The sequence below is a fragment of the Arvicola amphibius genome, chromosome 13 (assembly GCF_903992535.2).
Source record: "Arvicola amphibius chromosome 13, mArvAmp1.2, whole genome shotgun sequence".
Classification (NCBI taxonomy): domain Eukaryota; kingdom Metazoa; phylum Chordata; class Mammalia; order Rodentia; family Cricetidae; genus Arvicola; species Arvicola amphibius.
Window position 1 is genome coordinate 1,102,824 of NC_052059.1, and position 20,124 is coordinate 1,122,947.

The 20,124-nt window shown below is 38.0% G+C and overlaps 1 protein-coding gene across 2 annotated transcripts in view; it reads left to right on the forward strand.

The window, feature by feature from the left end:
• Nucleotides 1–20,124, forward strand: part of Nalcn (sodium leak channel, non-selective) — a 240,345-nt gene that overhangs the window by 114,390 nt on the left and 105,831 nt on the right. For both annotated transcript variants that reach the window (XM_038310269.1, XM_038310270.1), the window contains one exon: nt 5,681–5,818. In XM_038310269.1, coding sequence (XP_038166197.1) covers nt 5,681–5,818 — 138 coding nt within the window. The remainder of the gene's footprint in view (nt 1–5,680; nt 5,819–20,124) is intronic.

The following is a 20,124-nucleotide window of genomic DNA, read 5'->3' on the forward strand; positions in this document are numbered from 1 at the left end:
TCATGCTGAGACCAAAAACTAAAGCATATTTTGGAAAACAACCAATCAGAGTAGATGTGGAATATGAGGAGATGAAAAGGAGAAAGGTCTCCTGAAGGTCGATGGTGGAAATGATCTGACAAATGGAGTGCTGCTTTCTGAGACAGAAGTGTAGGAAGGGTAGCCATGAACACAATTTAAGATATCAAAGGCTTGAGATTCCTGCTAGGCATCCAAGTGGAGCTATGAAGTTGAATCTAAAGGAACGACTGAAAATATCAGTGTGGGAGGAGTCTGTTAAAGATGATCTTTTGGGACATTAGTATGAAGAAGTTGAACAAGATAGTACTAATGAGCAAGAAAGAGAGCTGAGGTTCAGATGGGATCTCCATTGCATTACAGATAAGGAAATAGAAAACCAACTAAAAGCCAGAGAAGGAATGGCATGGACTTTGTGGCCCCGGGCAATGGTGTTTTGGCCTCGTTAGTGGCTCCTGGACCTCATTCTTTGCTTTTGTTTTCTCTTGTTCCATTCCTTTGGAAAGCAACTACTTAGCCTCTGCTCTCCAGCTCTTGTCCTTGTTTTGTTCCCACATACTCAAGGAATAAAATGTCTGATAAAAATCATAAAGTTAATACCTTTAAAATACTTATTTTCTATCAGATGAGATCCAGTTAAGTGCAATCTCTTATCCGATATATTTTCTTGACCTCTGTTTATTCAGAAATTTTGCTTCCTTGGGACATCATCACTTCTCTGAGTGTCTATGCAAACTCTTTCTGTTGACCTCCATACCTGCTTGGAAAAATAGCGTTTCTTCTCCTGCCTCCACATCCAATGTGATTTTTCTCTGTACTTTCCATTTGAAATTCATCCAAGGCTTTTTTGGTTGATTTAGTTTTTCCATGAAGGGGTAGAGCTACTGGCTCCACCTTTCCAGTTCACTTCGTATACAAATTGGACTAGTCTCCACTGTTCATTCTCAGTTCACTTAGCAGCATGTGGACACCTGAAGTTTACAATAATTGGCCTATACACACTTGCTTAATTTGATATTTCCACTATGTGTATGGCATAAAGAGGTAAAACAAAAGAAAGAAAAATCACAAATAGCTGTCTAAAGCATCAGAAAATTAGCAAACCAATTAACAATTAATTTATAATGTAGCACCATAGATTACACGCAGGAAGGACTACAAACTCATAACATTTTAGTTGAGTAACAGTCAACATAGAGAAAGGATAGTAGTTAAGATACTGAGAGAGAATGGGAAAGACATCTAGGCTCATCTCATCTCCTGTACTTGTCTTTTGGAAAAGGGTAAGAAGAAAAGGGTAGGAAAAGAAAATCCTAAGATATATACTCATCTCAAATCCCTCAATCTGAGGAAACTCCACAAGGATGTTATGTAGAGTCCTTCAAGAAGCTAAGAACTCCTGAATTGTAGAAGTTCTTTATTTAGAGCAGGAAGATAGACAGACAGACAGACAGACATTCAGACAGACAGACATATAGATTTTTAAGAGAATAAAGATAAAACTTACAACTTCCAAAAATGAATGCTTCCTGATAATCTCATTTTCTGTCATAATAAGCAAAAATGTTGCATCATGAGAGTATGAAAAATGAAATAGAAGTTGTAAGGAAATAGGAGTCTCAGGACAAAGGGAGGAGAGGAGCTGCAGGGGTGACCTTTTCCCTACATACAGTGAACCAAAGCCAAGGGGAGTCCATTACCTGAGCCCTCAACTAGACTCATGGACCAAGTATGACGACTGAAGATAGGTCAGAGAACTTGAAGAACAGGCACATCTAGGACTGGTCGACTCTGGTTGCAGTAAAGATTCCCTAGATGCACCTGGATTGAAGCAGTTTCTATAGTCTGATGCTCTCAGCCTCATTACCCATAGCTTCAGATAAATGTCTTCATCATACGAGCCTTTTCCTCGTACTGGGAGAGCAAAGCAGAGAGAAGAGATGCAGCTGACACACAGAAGCAGGCCTTTAAGTCCATGGGTGAGATGTTGGCAGCATCTTCTGATGTTACATTGGAGAGAATAAGAGACCAAAATAAGAGACTTGAAATGCAAATCATACCGACTACGGAACAGGTCTCAAAAGCAATTATCCCAAATTAGAACAGGCAGTGAGACAGCTCCAGAAAACAAATCTGCACGAGCAGGACTCAGACGGCTTCCAGGTAATTGGAGCTTCTAAAAAGAACAGCTATGGCATAGTAGAAATGGGATCTATTCCAACTAGTGGGTGAATTGTGTGAGAATCTGGCAGTCATATTAGGCAGAAGAATGCATTTCTTTTCCCTTTGAAGCATATGAATAATTTCACTATAAACAGCACCAAAAAATGACAGTTAAGTGATGTGAATAAGTTGAGCCAGATTCAGGTTAATTACTGTAAAGAAAGGAGACCAATTTAACCCTGAACATTGACCTTTTGTTATTGTACCAAATATTACTTACAGGAGAAATGATACCTGCGCTCTGAAGGGGGAAGTGGAATCTTAGAACATCATCTGCTCAGTAGTGAATGAACAGCATCTTCGTAGTCAATATGTTAAAAATGATCTACTGTTTACCAGCTTACTAAAACCCAAAGACAAAAGACAAAAATTCATAATAAATTCAAGATTTAAGCTGGTCCAAAAGCTGTTTCAGATTTGATATGTTCAATATAATAGACTATAAATGATTGCATAAAGCCCTGAGTGAATATATACTTAATGTTGTAGTGAACAAAGAAAGGAATGTCAAGCTGTGGCAAATAGAAATTTTCAAGTTACATTTTCAAAAAAAAGTTGTGTTTTTCATGCAGATTAGGCAGGTGCTCTTCCACCATACTGCCTTCACAGCCCTCTGTCATATTTCTTCATGTACCATGTCTTCATTCTCTGCTTGGCCGTGTTCATTTTCTTCCCTTTTGTTTATAAATGTTTTAGAAGTTGACACCTTGTCTTACTCATCTCAATCCTAACATATCATACCTTCATGAGCCTCTAATGATCTTTGTTGGAACACATAAGTTTCAGGTTCCTCCAGGTGCATGGGCCTTAACCGCAAAATGTCAGTGAGCATGTCTGACTTTCAACCTCAAACTGTTAATTGAATTGGAACGTCTGGATATTAACTCAACAAAACTAAAGGACCCTTCACATGAAACACAAATTAATTTCAAGCTATAGGAGAAGCTTTTAGTGATTCTACCATCTTCTTCAGCTTATCAGCAACAATGTACACACAAATCCCACTTTAACTAAAAGTCTTGCTCTCAGATATAATATATGTGCTTCCAGCTGAGCTCTACAGAAATCAAGATTTTAAAGTTTTGGGTTTTTTTAAGACCTTGAAGAGAATAGCAGATAACCCCAGTCTCCTGCACTCACTGTCTCACAGAGGAGGGTCACAATCCCACAGTTCCATGTTCCTGAGCAATATTGCACAGACAAAAGCTAGAGGTTTCAGAAGTTATCGCAGTAAACGTGCAGGTTGGTTGGTGATGAGGACACTTGAAAAGTAGACCTAAACTTTTGGTCTGGAAATTCCAGGAATGGTATCTGTTAGACTTAATTGCAAGCATTTTTGTTACTTTGGAAGAAAGAAAGCTACAATAAATGTTATTCATGCTGTCTCCATGTGACACCTTTTTACTGTTAGATCTGGGGTGTATGTCTGTTTTCTCACTGGTGGCAATGTTGTGGGAAAAATACAGCAATCTGATAGTTTCATGTGGATCATCTTTGGAATATGTACGGGTAGTATGTAATAGATATTCAGTAGCAAAAAAGAAGACAAAATGGAGAAAAATAATTGCCTTCAGTGATAAGGCTGACATTTTTATTAAGTTAAATGATAGAGTATTTTAAGTGGGTTGAAGCTAAGGGTTGCCTCCTCTTGTGCCACCCAGCAAGGAGAATGTTACGGTGCTGCTGGTAATGCTAGGACTCAATTATCAAATGCAACATAATTCACATTTCCATGAACAACAACAAAAAATCCTCTACAAGACAAAGGAATTTAGGCAAGACTAACCCAAGAGAAGTACTCCACAAATGGACAGAGGATATGTGAGAAAACAATCAACCACTTCAAGATTCATTTAATGTGGAAGGCAAGTCCAAAGATCTGAGTTTGGTCCTTGTGACCCACATGGTGGAAGGACAGACTGACTCCCCATGTTATCCTCTGGGCTCTAGACACACACCATGGCACATTCACCCCATACATAACCATAATAAATAAGTATAATTTTTCTGAAAAATATTTAAGAATTATTGATTTCTTATTCATATGGACCCAGTGTCTTCTGAACAATGAAAATCACACTTTGGAAAAAGTTCTTTTGCCCTCAGGAAGGAAATAGTCTAAGAGAGAATCGCTGTGCTTAGGCCTAAAAGTGGCAGATACCAGACATTCCTGAATGCAGGAGATTCAATACCTGGCCACAATTTCTATTAGCATAACAAAGTATTCGAATAGTTTAGAAGAAGCCAGATTGAATTACGTTTAGAGTCCCTTTAAATCTGGGATCCTGTCGATCATAGATTTGCATCTTGATTTCAGGCTGTTCCTTATCCTGGACTTCAGTTCTTGGAACCTTAATACCCTATTTATGATTTCTTCTACTGAAGACTATAAAAACAGTTGTAAAGAGTAAACCTTTTCCCGCCGTGATCATAAAGCCTCACTAAGAAGTATTTACTGGCCACTGCTGCTTACAGGACACATAGTCATATATTTAACTAGAAAGATGATTTCAAACTGAACAGCCAAAGTTTGGTGCAGGAAGAGCCTAAATCTGTCAGCATGACTGGCTTTCTTGGAACGTCCTGGTGTTTTAGTCTTGGCTTCTGCAATCATGACTCTGTGCCTTAAATTCTTTAAAATTATCATGAAAAAAATGTGTCTTTCTTAAATTCCTCAGCCTGTCCATATCATTACATGTTTCTAATATGATAGCTGAACTCATTTGGTAGCTGGACACCTAGCAAACAAAATAAACGTTATTATTCTCCTATGTGCTTAAGACAATGTAATTCACTTTTAAAATAATACAGTTCTACTAGCAGCATCAGGAAACCTAAATAAAAATCTGTTGGAGGTGTTAAAATAACTTTCTGAAAAGGGAAAAAACAAATCATGTGTAGGCAAAGATAAACTTTCATGTCTCAAAAGAATTTACCCTTAAGAGCAATTTTTAATTCAAAATAATTAGTTTCTGAAGCTGAAGAGTTTGATGTAACAATTAATCCTTTGTTCTCAGCTTTTTCCCATGTTGCATGAATTACTTTCCCTTGATTTATTAGACGAGAATAAATAATGCCAACAACAAAGTCCTCAGCTGATTATCACAGGATAATTTAATTTTACTTTCCATTTTAGTTTTGTTTTTGCTCTTTTGGGAGGGGTATTATTGTCTTATTTTGGTTTTGCCTGTGTGCCACATGTGTGCAGTGCCCCCAGGGGTCAAAAGAGGACAATGAATCCACCAGTACTGGAGTTAGAGACAGTTGTGAGCTGCCATGTGGGTGCAGATAATTAAATCTGGTCCTCTGCAAGAACAGCCAGTGCTCTTAACCACTGAGACATCTCTCAAGTCCCTCATGGGTAATTTTAATTGCATCCAGGTGTAAATTACATTGACTCAGTGGGATGTGTAATGCTCCATTTCTTTTTCTTGCATAGGCATTTATGTCCATGTTCCAGATCCTGACCCAGGAAGGATGGGTGGACGTGATGGACCAGACTCTGAACGCTGTAGGACACATGTGGGCACCAGTGGTTGCCATCTATTTCATACTCTACCATCTCTTCGCAACTCTGGTGAGTTTATCATTTCTTTCAAGCTATATCTTGAAGCAATTTATGGGATGAAGGTCACCAGATATTTGATGCATTATCAATTTCAAAGTAAGAGTCAATAGAAAACTGCAAGATATCCCGTTGGATGAGATTCCTTCCATTCTAAATGCTATAAGTGAAAGAACTTCTTGAGGATTATATTTCAGGTTGGTTAATGAGAAGCCCCTGGTTTCCTTCAGGTACATGTGCTCGCATGGGGGAATGTAAAACAAAGCAAATGGAAATCCCATAGTCACACATCAGTTTAATTTCCCTCCACATTCACACATAGTCACATCTATAGATCAAACTTGAACTACGTTATTGTTGAATTTTTTATCACATAGTAATGTCCTCTTCAATATCAACACATCCTCTTCACAGCTGTGATTAAACTTGAATCTCAGGGTACAGTTAGCTAATTAAAAATCTGTGGTGTTTCTGTACTGTGCGCAGTGCAGGGAAGCACGGGAGAGAAAACAAAATGTACAGCCGAAACTACTCTGAAAGCACAAGAAAACAGAATGCCAAATTTCAGGAAAGATTTGTTTCTGTCACCCATATAGATCGTTCTCTTCAGTCACAAAAGATTATTTTCACTTTGTACTAGACATAGAAAAAGAGACCTATACTGCCTCTACTACACTAAAGAAGTAATTCCCATGCCTTCTTACTACCAAATGTGCATCTATTCCCATTTAATCTTGTTCTCTAATAGTATAATAACATATGATATACTTTTTCAGGAATGAATGAAATAAAATCCACTGCCACTATTTATCATATGGCAAAATGCTTTATAATATTAGTTTTGATATTTAGGACAATCAGATAAGAAAATCTTATAATGTAATTGATGATGAAATTGAGGCTCAGAGAAGTTTAGGAATTTGCCTAATACCACTCTAAGTATAAATGGTAGTCCGACTATTCCCATCTCTAGATGGCCTTAAAGCTAAAGTCTTATTGCTTGCTTATTGCTTAGATAATGAAGGTGAAATTTGCCATTGAGCATGTCAAAATCAAGTTTGGCCTTGAGAAAAGTCTCACTCAAACAACACACACTGCTTGCCACCTCTAATGTCCTCCAATCATGAATACTTAGGAATTAGTAATTACTTGAGAAGTGTGATGACTTAAAAGTGGCCTCTACTATAGACAAAGGCTTTCAAAACTGACATGTGCCCACCGAAACAGAGATACTTGGTTAAGTAGTGTAAAGGCAGAGGTTCAAATGGTAGAATTATATAGAAATCGCCTGGACATTGCTTACATGGACATTGCTAGAAGGTGTGCCTTGTTTCTAGGACTTTTGCACCCTGCCTAGCAGCATGTTTAAGTCTGTGTTTGTGGCACTTGTTCATCTATCAATTAGTCACTCATTCAGTTACTAATGCATTCTACTAATGTTTAGTAATCATCTACCGTGTTTTTAGATCACTCTGGCATTGGAGTAGCTTGAAGACAATTGACCATAGGTTAAATGTAGGAGGGATTTAATGGACATCAACAATTCGTATGAATATTAGTCTAGTTGACTTCTGATAGTCAATCTAATTATTTTTGCTGCTAGATAATATAATTGTTTGCTTTCCTCATTACAAATTATTACACTCAGACATACATTTGATCAACTCAGAGTCACGAAGGGTAAAAACCAAAAGAAACTCTATCTTGGTATATCACCTAGGAAAGAAATTTTTAACTGAAATTCTACAGGTATCACTTATAGAATGAATGACAATGTTAAAATTTCCAATAAGCCTTTTGGGGCAACCTAAAACTTTTATGGGTCCCCAAAATGGAGTTAATTAGGATTGCTTAAGCAAATCAAAGATTAAAATCTACATTAAGTTCCATCCTTTCTTTTTCTGATTTATGTGTTTCTAAAACACAAATTACTATTTCTTATTATAAGTTCTTAAATTTTTAAGTTTAAAAACTAAGCATTGAAATCATTTGTTATTTTATTTACAATTTTTTGGAGTCTGTAAAGCAATCAAAAATTGAAAAGTCTTTGTGTCAGCAAGAAGCAGTTTGGTAAATATGTTGCAGACAAGAGCGTGAAGTTAGAGTTCAGAAACCTAGATTAGTTTTCCTGGTCATTAGAAATGGAACTTAATTTCCTTCATGGTTTTTCTGGATCAAACCTAAAAGTAAGAATAATAATGCCTAATGCAAGTAGTTCCCAAAGTTCCATGTATGTTAGCTATCTTTGCATTATTGGAGATTCTTTGAGCAATGGCAAGGCTCATTCCTATTTTATAGTGATTGAATATAAATGTCTTCAAAGTAAATGTCTTCAAACCAATGAAATGCAGAGATTTACCACGTATATGCATCTATAGAACATATACATATATACTGATTTTAATTCAAATTTATCATCTTAAATATGTTTGGTATTGTAAAATTAAAAGATTGTTATTAATGCATTTTAGCTTGTAAGGTCCTTTTCCACATGTGTTGTTAGCCATCACTATACTGAAAGGAAACTATATGTGGTCATATGGTCCTCTCCTGACATGCCAATAAGATAAATTATTCTTGGGATAAATGTACCCTGCTCAATATGTATTCTGCACTTACATTTATTGCTAATTTTCTATTTTTCTTAACATACACGAAACTAATTCCCAGGTCATTAGGATGTATGGCGGATACGAGTTCATAGCTTATTAGTCTTCTTCCCCAAAAATTGTTGCGCTGTTTTCCAAAGGCAGAGGCTTCAGTGCCACAGTTCATCAACACAGTACGCATGTTCACCTGCGACTTCGTCTAGGATCTGTGCCCAAGTTTGGATCCTGTCCACCATACCTCTAAAACAGGGATCTCCTGAGCCAAACACTTAATCTGGTTCACCACCCAGCTTTGTACAGCCTGTGAACCACAATGGTGTTTGTATCCATACACGGCTGTGTGACTAGGTACTCACCTAAGACCCTTTATGTCGTCCTATGCCCCCCAAAGCCTGAAGCATATACTGAATGAGAAAAGTGATGAGACCCTGCCCTGAAAGAAGACCACAGTCATTTTCCCTCCAGAGTGTTGTAATGCAGAATACCTATGCTCCTTCACACTCTTTTACGCTTGATAGTGTATGCTTTTTTAATGTTTTGACACTTTTGTGAGTGACTGGTACATTGTTTTACCTCACTTTGCATTTTAATATTGGTGTGAGTATTGAGGGAAAAATTCCTACGTGCTCATTGGCCTCCTTCTCAGTGACTTACCCAGTACTTGTTTTACAGGTGTTTTAAGGGCTAGGTTGCCTTTTCCAACTTCATTTGTAGGAGTGACACACATTTGGATTTTAATCCCTTAGCATAGCTAGTGCATTTGTTGCAAGCCTGTCTTCTTTGATGGTATTTTGCTGTTCCAATTTGCCTATGATTTCTTTTGATGCTAAAGCAATAATTTCTGAAAAATACTCAATATTTTTATTTTATTCATGCTTGAAACATTCTCTTTCTGAGATCATACCTGCCTATATATTCTCATGATTTAAATTTTTACTTTTCTTCCTTAGATCTTTAACTCATTCTGACTTAAAAGGTATATGTAGTAAATGTTAAATGAAATGGTTAGATAAAATTCAAGTCACATTTACTTACAGGATTTATGTGAGAATTTTAATGCATTAACATATTTACTTGATTTTCACTAGTTATTAAATATATGGCAAAAGATTAAATAATTAGGCTTTCAATTTTATAAATAGTGCTTTAATGAGGTAATTAGCTTAGTGAAAAAAAACACTCTCTGTCACCAGATTATAAACAAAAGTATTATTTATATATTATATCTATATTCTAGTTAGTCCAGTTGCTTCCTGCATCTTACAGAGATTTTGCTCATTATCTGAGTACTCTTAGCATGGCAGTCACTCAAGTGTTGGGTTATTATTAGGTTAGTCCTGATTCACTTAGCATGGTTTTACTGAATCTCTACATACAATTATATGTGAAAGATTCAAAGTGGTAAAGATCTTAACCAAAACTAGTTAGGTCTCCTAACTACCCGGGAATTATCAGTAGTCAACACAAACACATCAACAAACATTGAAGACTGGTTATTCAAGGACTAGTTTAATGACATGATACCCAGCTCCTTCCTGTATAATCAGTGCCCACAGGGTCATCTGTGCTTCCTGGTTCTTCCACATCAACCTCATTTGAGGTTTAATGTAACCATGCAAAAATCTGGTGATAGCTATTAATTCATTAATTATTTTCAGAGATAGTTTTGAGATAAATATATCGACATGTGCATGGGCCTGTAGAATAGAGAAAAGTATTATAAGCTAAACTCACAGATCTGTCTGTGAACTTGAGTTTATGCCAAAATGAGAACTTTTAGTAAATTATTTTTTCCTCTAGTAAGTATTACAAAAAAGCAACTAACTCAATTTGGGAGAAAAGTTGACAGAAATGTGCAAACTCTAATGAGTAATTAGTCCCTTAGTTAATGTGATTACTGGTGCCACCAATCTGGAAGGTTCCTGACCCAGCTTTCTAAGAGACAGAAGAAAAGCAAAATTTGGCTGCAGCGAGTTCTGGAATAGCACCAGGCCAGGATGTTGTATGCTCCTGGGGGCACCAATTTGTCTGCTCACCACGACAATCAAGCTCCAATGTACAAAAAAAACCCCACATTCATCACTATTATCTATTGTTCCTTTAAATGCTTTTTCCTGCCAGGTACGTGTTCAGTATTTCTGTCCTAAGTGATTTCAGTTTGTTATGTGCTTGTTGACTTCATCTTGTCACCCACTTTTGCTGGTGATTTGGGGGTAGGGACTATGGAAGTTTCAAACAGTTGAAAAGACTTTCTTTTCCTGCCCCTTTGAAGGTTTTATCCCCCCTCCTTTATTATTGTCTCAAAAGAAAGCCCTGTGATGTGAATACTGAAAAAAGAGAAAACATAATTAAGCCTTCATTGTGGATGGTCCTTTTGTTACTTTTGAAGTGCCGAAATTAACACAGCGATCTCTTGATTTCGCCTCAGTGGCAGCAGCTTGCTGTGAAAAGTCATGTTTTGCTCACAGAGATGTGCATTTGAAAGTGTAAATTAAATGATTTAAAAGTGAGTCTGTGTTGAACATATCCCATTTTACACTGCTCTGATTAAATCTGACTGTTTTTTGACCCATATAAAAAGTGAAATTGTTTTATTCTACAAATGACAAGAAAGCTCAGGATAGTGTGGTCATAAATGCTTAAAGGAGGAAGCAAACAGAAGTGTGAGCTGTGTATCAATTCCCTGCTGTGCTCTGTTACACAGAGATAACGATGAGTAACTCGGCCAAGACTGACAGTGAAACCAGCCAAAAGGCCACCTTCACACTCAAAAAGAAACAGAATGAAAAATTAAAAGAGAAAAGAAAACGTGTTTAGAGTGGGTCATAGCATGTAGAATTAAAGCAAAATGAGGTATGTTGCCACAGTGACAGAATCTCACCAAGTCAACCATCCTCAATGATGTGTATGACCTCTTTTAAAAAGAAGTCTTAAATTTAGATATCTGTATCATCGTACCTCAAAAGTGAGTCTGATGCATAGACACTGTAGCAATAAACAGAGCCATGGAGGGAATACTGTTCATTAGCAAGGCTACCCTCATCATTTATTTGCCTGAAATTTGGTGTGAGTAAATGGAAGAAAAATAAGTTTATGTGCCATGAAAGCATAAAATTTAACAAGTATATAAATTTGTAAAATAAATGTATAAATTTATCAAATGTAACAAACCACTGTAAGCCAATTTCACAGAAAATGTCTAGCCCAGAGCAAATCTGGACTTTAAGAAGTATAAAGAAGAGGCAGAGAAAAAGGAATCCTAAGGGATAGGAGAGTGGTCAGACACCTGGGAAACACTTGGGCAGAAGCTGAACTAACCCTAAAAAGAATCACTTTAAATATCTACTAAAGAGGAAGCTTAAAATTCTACCAATATGTTGTTGTGCTACTATCTAGGGGTCTTCATCAAGTTTGTTTTGCCAGTCAAGTAATTAAAAGGCAGAAAAATCTCAAGCTAAACAGGTCTTGACAGGGAATATCCCATAGAGACCAGATACAATTAGCCAGTGAAATAAGGTATTAACTAGGGTAAGAACACACACACACACACACACACACACACACACACACACACACCAGTAATGGAGGAGTGTATATGTGTTACTTTCATTGATTAATAAAAAACTGCCTTGGCCCTTTAAGAGGACAGAAAATTAGGTAGGCGGAGTAGACTGAACAGAATTTTGGGAGAAAGGAAGCAGAGTTGGGGAGACGCTTCAGGCAGTCGCCATAGTTAGTCTCCATGCTTCTCCTCTCTGAGATGGATGCAGGTTAAGATCTCTCCTGGTAAGCCACACCTCGTGGTGCTACACAGATTACTAAATATGGGTAAAGCAAATGTGAGAATTATCCAATAAGAGGCTGAAACTAATGGGCCAGGCAGTGTTTAAAAGAATACAGTTTCCGTGTAATTATTTTGGGTAAAGCTAGCCGGGTGGCAGGACACAGCCCTGCCGCTCCATCTACACCCCAGGGCACACACAAAGAAAGACCCTTTGCAAAGGAGAGAAGTTGGAGTTCTGGCCTCTACTGAAGAGCTGGGATTTTAAAGCAATTAGGAGGTATTAGAATAGGGGTCTCCTTTCTCTAATTTACGATTGGTTAGTTTAAAGTAAAACAGAGATGCTGGTAGGTAAACATATCTTGAACTTGGGGGAAGAGGAGCTAATGGCAGGAGAAAAAAAAACCTGCCAGGACTTTCTTTGTCTCACATCAGGAGGGTGAGAAAGAAGCCAGAACTTCCATCTTTATCTAGCTGTGGCCCCTCTCCCTATCTGTGTGCTGATCAGCAGCCTAACTTCTGGGCTCCACTTCCCTAATATTCATGGAGTCTTCCCAGACTTTGAGACATGATATGCACCTTTCTCCACACTAACGCTATCGTCACTACAAAAATTACCTTGGGAATTGGCATTTTAATATAAGGAGCTAAAGAATTGGATATGCAAGACTAGAGAAATGATGGCTCCGTGGTTAAGAGCACTAACTGCTCTTACAGAAAGCCCACGTAGTGTTTATAGAATCCACACAATAGCTCAAAATATCTATAATTCCAGCTCCAGAAGACCCAATGACCTTCTCTTGTGTCCTTAGGAGCTGCAAAGCAACCTAGGGAAAACATTCAGACACATAAAACAAATCTTTTTAAAAAACCAAAAACCTAGATATTTAAAAGTATCATTCTATTCTCTGTTTTTAATTAAAAATCCTAATTCATACTGTGTGTAGTAGGCATAAAATAAAGGTGTGTATATGTATATGTTAAGCCAGTCAACTGTTTTACAAGAGTGGACACTATATATAGTCAAACACTGGAGACATGTTTAGACATGCAAGCAGCCATCAATGAGAACTTGTATCATGTGAATTCCTTGATTTTAAAGCACCAGGTAAACTACCAACATTCTTCTGAATTTATTTTAGCAAAGAGAAAAAAGATACTGCATAATGAACCTCTGTATCCCTGCTATTATAGCATTATATTTTAAGTGATCTAAAATTATAAGCCATGTTCCAAACTGAAGTATTATGTGAATGTAAGTAACAAAACAAAGCTGATTGATTGGATAATTTAGACCTAGAAACCTGTAAAGTGTTTCACATACAAGAAGAAGATCTAGTGACTCAAGGTAGTAAGTCTCCATAAAAATTCTTGCTTTATTAACAAGCAGTTTCAAACAGTCCTATGTGCTATATCTAACATATGTGGAAAACGTTTTGACACAAAATGTGTATCATGCTTAGCAAGTGGACATTGACTGCAAGTCAGCAGAGATGTGGATGTGATGGGTCCTGGTTAACAAGCATTACCTCCGCTTTCTGTAAAGATAAAACAAACAGAAATGCCCCCAAACATAGCAATGCTTTTCCTTTCAGAATTAGGGCACATCATGCATTCCCATGACTTCCAATTCTTTGTGTTAGTAAGTGGCTGACACCCAGGTCAGACTGTTCCTTCCAGTTTCATCCTGAGCTTATAGGAAGATGATGTGTTGTTGGCAAGGTAAATTAGACATGATGGAAAGCAAGCTGCCAACCTCTCCTCACTTCAATTTCTTCATCCCAGGGGTTATTGTCACCTTATTGGAGTCTGAGAAAAGAACCACGAAGTAATTCTCACTTCCTTACGATCAGCTGCGGGCTCACCTTGGTTTCCTGGACTTTTCATCTCTGTTCCAAGAGACTGTTCTCAGTCCAGACTTTCTTCATCTCTCATCCTGAGTGATAAGTAATCAACTTATCACAGGCCCCTATACTGGGGACGAAAGTCCATGCCAAAATGAAACTGAGCTTTAGGGAAAGCCTAGACTTCACAAGATACTCTATTTCCTATCTGCTATCCACTGGTTTTTTTTTGCCACCAGAATGTTATGCTAACTGAACTCACACCTAAATGTTCCAAGATCTCTGAAGAATGAAATTAATCTTCATGCTAACATAAAGCAAATTTTGGCTCCCTCTTTTACTAATCTTAATTTTGTTGCAAACAATCTTCTCCTACACTGTTCTCATTCCTATATACTTGGGACTTCCTACTGCCAAATCTTGACTGTCATTTATTTCCCTGGGAAACCCAAAGTTTTTGTGAGGTGAGTCTTGCCTCCATTCATCTAAACTATATTCAGCCTTGGGTCTGCAAAGAGACCGTACATAACCTCCATCTATCCCAGCTCTTCTGTTCTGAGGGTAGCCTTTTCCTCTAAGAAGAACATATGAAATATAATGTATTTTAAGAACATATGAAATAAAATGTATTTTTCAAACAAGAGAGCATTATTTTTTTTAATTTTTATTGCCGTGTATACATTAATTTAGAAAAGCATGTTCTATTTATTACTAAAGTTATGGGTTTTTTTAAATAAAATCAAGCCCCTCTTAATTGTAGTAGCCCACAAAGTGCCACCTCTTTTTCATGTCTTTATCTAGCTGTCACCTCCCCAGTAGGTCTACCTGTTTGCATTGTGTCCCTGACCTCTCTCATGTTCTATGTGTTCCCAAACTTGACCAGTTTAGTATCTTCTGACATCAAGAGAGCATTCTTATCTAATCTCCTTTTGTCAACTCATACTTCCAGTCAGAAGCAGCTGCACTAGATGCATTAAACACAAAAAACAACTAACAACAAAACCCCAAATTTTTGAAAGAAAAGTCCCAATACAGAAGAAGCTATGATTATCATTTCATGGTGGTAATAACTTCCTTCTGCTTTCCCTGACCTCAGTCTGTGGCACTTATGGGATTGCCAGCTCCATTCCAGATTCTAGTCATTCCTGCCCAGTATGGTTAGAAAGGTGAGCTCTGGCTGGACTAACCCACTCAACTCCTCCAGAATAAGCCATGTGCTCTCCAGCCTCCAGGAATGGCTTTCTTACATTTCTTTCTCTGTCAAAATCACCTTGGTATCTCATGAGTGCTTTTGAGTACATCCTTGGGGCTCTCATCATTGCCTCACAACACTAACTAAGGTGCCCTTGACCCATCCATCCCAACAGGCTTTCAGAAACCAACATGTTCAGCTGGTACAGCACTAAATTTATGATATGCAAATAACCACCAGTCTCTGGTGTCAGCCTTCAGATTCAACCTTGTGCAGCCACACACCCACTTCTGTTCCAGTTACAGACTTCATCCTGAATTATTTTAGGGAAAAATGATTTTATCTGGGACACAGGAAAGGAGAGGAGTGTTGCCTTGGAAAGTGGTAGCCCAACCAAAGGCAGTAACAGATTGGCATCAGTATGTTTGGATAGCCAAGACCCAGCTTCACGTTTTGCCTGAACTTGAGGGGGAAGCTTGTTAAGGGTCACACATAGGCCATCAGCAGCTGGGCAGTGTTACAGTCCTAGGAGTTCTAGATAAAGACAAGTTCTGAGACACTCCCAAAGAACAAGTCCACCTTGGTTCCCCAAGGATGGCAGAACTTCTAAACTTTCCTGGTTGTTGAGAGTCAGTATGGCCTGTGATCACTTTCTGTCAACCTACAACTTTTACTGTCTTTTCATGTACTTATGAGCTGATTTGAAGTATATAAATTATATTCTCTTAAAAAAACAAAAAGAATGTAAACAAATGCTCTCAATTTTTTAGACAAGGAGTCTTTGTACATATAACTAAGTTAGTAATATTGAATAAAATCATCCCAAGTTAGCTGGATGGATCCCAAATCCTCTAGAAAATTTATTTTATGGGAAACTGAAGAGGATAACACTTGGGGAGAAAGAGAGGTTATGATGAGATGGAATTGGAGATGGATACTATGCTCTAAGAAAAGCCAGTGACTACTCAAGACATCAGAAGCCGCAAGAGACAAGGAAGGCTTCTTTCTTAGAGGCACTGGACAACTTACCATCCTGCTGACAGCTAGGAGCCTTAGACCTCTGGCCTCTAGGACAATACGAGACTAAATGCCCAGTGTAAGGCACCAAGGATATGCATTTGACTCAGTAGCTCTGGGAAGTTACACAGAAGATATTACTGGAAATCAAAACTCAGCAGATGCTTCCAGAGCTGAGATGGTGGCTACACTGGCAGATCAAAAGCCCAGATTCCCCATTTCTGCAAGAACAAACAAACAAACAAACAAACAAACAAACAAAAAAGATCACCAGTACTCCCCATGGGAGATGAAGAATGCCCTATCTAGCTCATAATGGACCAGACGCCAAGTGATTCACCTATGTTTGACCTTAGACCACTCTTGAAAAAAGAAAACATAACAAAACGCAGGAATTGAGTTGCTTCCGCAGAACAATACATTTTCAGCCATCAACAGAAATGAAAGGACTATTACCTCATCAAGTGTACTCATAGAAAAACCAAGAGAGTTTATTTCAAACTATCTATGTATTTCTAGTTTATATCTTTCTTCTAACTTGTTTGTAGAAAGTTAAATAAAGGGAAATAGGAGCTGCATTAATAAATAATAACACTAATAATAATTGCTTATTATTATTATAGCCATAAGAGCTTACAAATAATGGCACAGTAACCTCCATGAGCCAGTGACTGCCCATGAATAATTAAGGGATTGCACTTGTTTCTGAGCCCAGGTCTCACCTGAACCACCATGATCTTTCCTATGTAGGTTCTCTCTGTGCCTGCTGAATTCAATTGTAAGCTCCACTGTGAGAGCAAGATTGCACCTAAGTCCCAATTAGACTGTGGCTGATACATTCCTGGAATCCTCCGAACTGTTTGTCAAAATCTGACCTAATAGAGTAACATCAATGTCCTTCGATAGCCCTCATATGGCTACTGCTAGAGAAATAATTAAAAGTAAAATCTGCTAAGCTGCCAACCTCTCCATAAAGGTGGTAGAAAGAAAAACCAAAACACAGTTTTATTCTTGAAAAAGCATTGAGCCAAAGCCATAGTGGAAATGTCAGATGACCTAGCAGATAGCAAAGGCAGAAAAAAAATGTCACCCTCTATACCAAACTACAAGCATCTTCCAATGAGTTTCAAGAAGATTCAACCATGCTATTCTGTAAATGCAGTTCTACTAAATTTTACCTGACCAATGACTCACTGCAGTGAGCATTTTGCAGGTGGGGCTGATTGAACAAAAAGTGATAACTCCTGAAACCACTAGGATGAAAGAAGAAGTGTTTGAAAATGGAGAATCCCCCATCCAAGAACTCTACCTCAAAAGACCCAGCAATACCACTTTGGAGTATATACCCAAAGGAAACTCATTCACACAAGGACATGTGCTCAACTATGTTCACAGCAATATTATTTGTAATAGCCAGAACCAGGTAACAACCTAGATGCCCCTCAACCGAAGAATGGATAAAGAAAATGTGGTACATTTCACACAGTGGAGTACTACTCAGCAGTAAAAAATAATGGCATCTTGAAATTTGCAGGCAAATGGATAGATCAAGGAAAAACCATATTGAGTGAGGTAACCTAGACCCAGAAAGACAAATATAATATGTATTCATTTATAAGTGGCTTTTTAACGTAAAGCAAAGTAAAACCAGCCTACAGTCCTCAACCCTAGAGAACCTAGACAACAAAGAAGACCCTAAAAGAGATATATATGGATCTAAATAGGAAGAGAAAAAAGACAAGATCTCCTGAGTAAGTTGGGAGTGTAGGGGTCACAGGAGAGGTAGAATGGGAGGTGGGGAGGAAGGGAGAGGAGTGAAGAAAATGTATAGTGCAATAAAAACAATAAAAAGAATGTTCTCAGAAGCAGACTTATGAAAATTTCCAGTCACCAGACAAAGAATTGCAAGTGGCAGAATGCCTCCTCCCAGTCAATGGAACTAACTAGTAGGCATTCTCAAAGAATAAAGGAATGTTCTTTCAAAAGGAAAGAAGGAAGGAAGGAAGGGAGGGAGGAAGGGAGGGAGGGAGGAAGGAAGGGAGAGAAGGAGGGAGGAAAGGAAAGAAAGGAGGAAGAAAAGAAGGGATGGAGAATCGAGGTGGGCTTTTGTTTGGTTTGGCTTGCTTTTAATTTATTTGGGGGAAAATACCCAATAACTCAGGAGTTAGGGGAGGATATGGAGGGACTGGGCAGTGCTTGGGATTGTTTTTTAAACATAAAACAAAGAAAACCAGCCCACAAATCACAATCCCAGAGAACCTAGACAACAATGAGGACCCTAAGTGAGACTTACATAGATCTAATCTACATGGGAAGTAAAAAAATGACAAGATCTCCTGAGTAAATTGGGAGCATGGGGACCTTGGGGGAGGGTTGAAGGAGAGGGAGAGGTAAGGAGAGGAGCAGAGAAAAATGTAAAGCTCAATTAAAATCAATAAAAAATTCTAAAGAATCAATAAAGAATTATGCCTAATTTTTTTTTAAAAAAGAATGTGTTTTCTAAAGGAATTGTTAAAGAAAATGAGAGGAATACTACACCACCACCACCACCACCACCAAGGACTTTTTAAAATCCCATTTGGATGTGTGTTTACAGGTTTCCTGGAAGACAGGAAACCCAGCTGAGTCAGAATATGTTTAAGTTCCTACCTCCATAACTGTGAACCATCTCTTACTATTGCGAGACTTCAAGGGATACCTCAGAACTTGAGATGAAGATACGGGGAAATGTTGATTCCATGAGACATGGCTTTTCAAAACAAGATCATGGGGGAAAGAGCCAAACTGGGAGGGAACTGTGGGATGACGAATTTAGAACAACGCTGACTCTCACAGGAGCCTGACCTAAATACAGGCATGGACCAGGCATAGTGACATCAGGAAAAGCCTCTGATCTGGAATGCTCTGAAGTGTCTTTGAGTTCTGCTAGGCTACTCAAAGTTGAGGCTACAGTAAGGAAGCATGGAGGCACTAGTTCCAAGACAATCATTTCCTACCACAGCCTTTCTCCCTGACCTTACTTTTTGCTTTCCATTTATTACAGAGTGAGTCACTAAATTATGCATAATAATATCTGGTACAGTAACTCAGAGCTCAATTGCCTCAACTTCCTTGCCATTTGATTCAAGCATCTAATATTAAGAAATGGTGATGCCTTCTTCAGAGGGAAATTGAAAAAGAAGGATGTAAATTAGGAGTAAAGACAACAATGGAAAGGAACAGGGAAACTTTATGAGTCCCTAGCACAAAAAGAAATAGAAATTAATATATTTTAAATTATTTCAAAACACAAAAAGGGGGAAATTTATCATCACCACAGAAAGACAGATATTATTGTCAGGCTAAATTACCTGCTCTGAAAATTTTCTATTTAAATTTTTCTTCTACATTGCTGGACTTTTAACATAAATACACTTATTATTGTACTGGAAGCATTTTTTTGGTACCAGAAAAATTCATGGGTTGTTAGCCAACACTTTATCACAAATTATCCACAGGCTAGGAACTCACTAACAAAGAAATATTTATTGTCTTGAATAGTTTCTCTCAGTTGGGAACTGGAAAAAGGTTTGCTTGGGTCTGTTCCAGTGTCTCCTCAGGTTACCATCAAGATGTCTGGGACTGTGGTCACCTAGATGACTTGAGTATCTGCCTCCAAGACAGGTCTCTCAGAAGAATGCTGGAAGGTTCATTGTTTTCTGCTGGCAAGAAGTCTCAGTTCATCAGAAGAAGGGATTTTTCATGGCGCTTCCTTCACATCTTGGCACTGCCTGAGCCACTGATCCCAGAGAGAGTAGGATAAAAACTGGCATTGCATTTTATGGCCTCTTTTCTGTAACCTTCTGGTTCCATATCAATGTGTGCGACTACAGCAC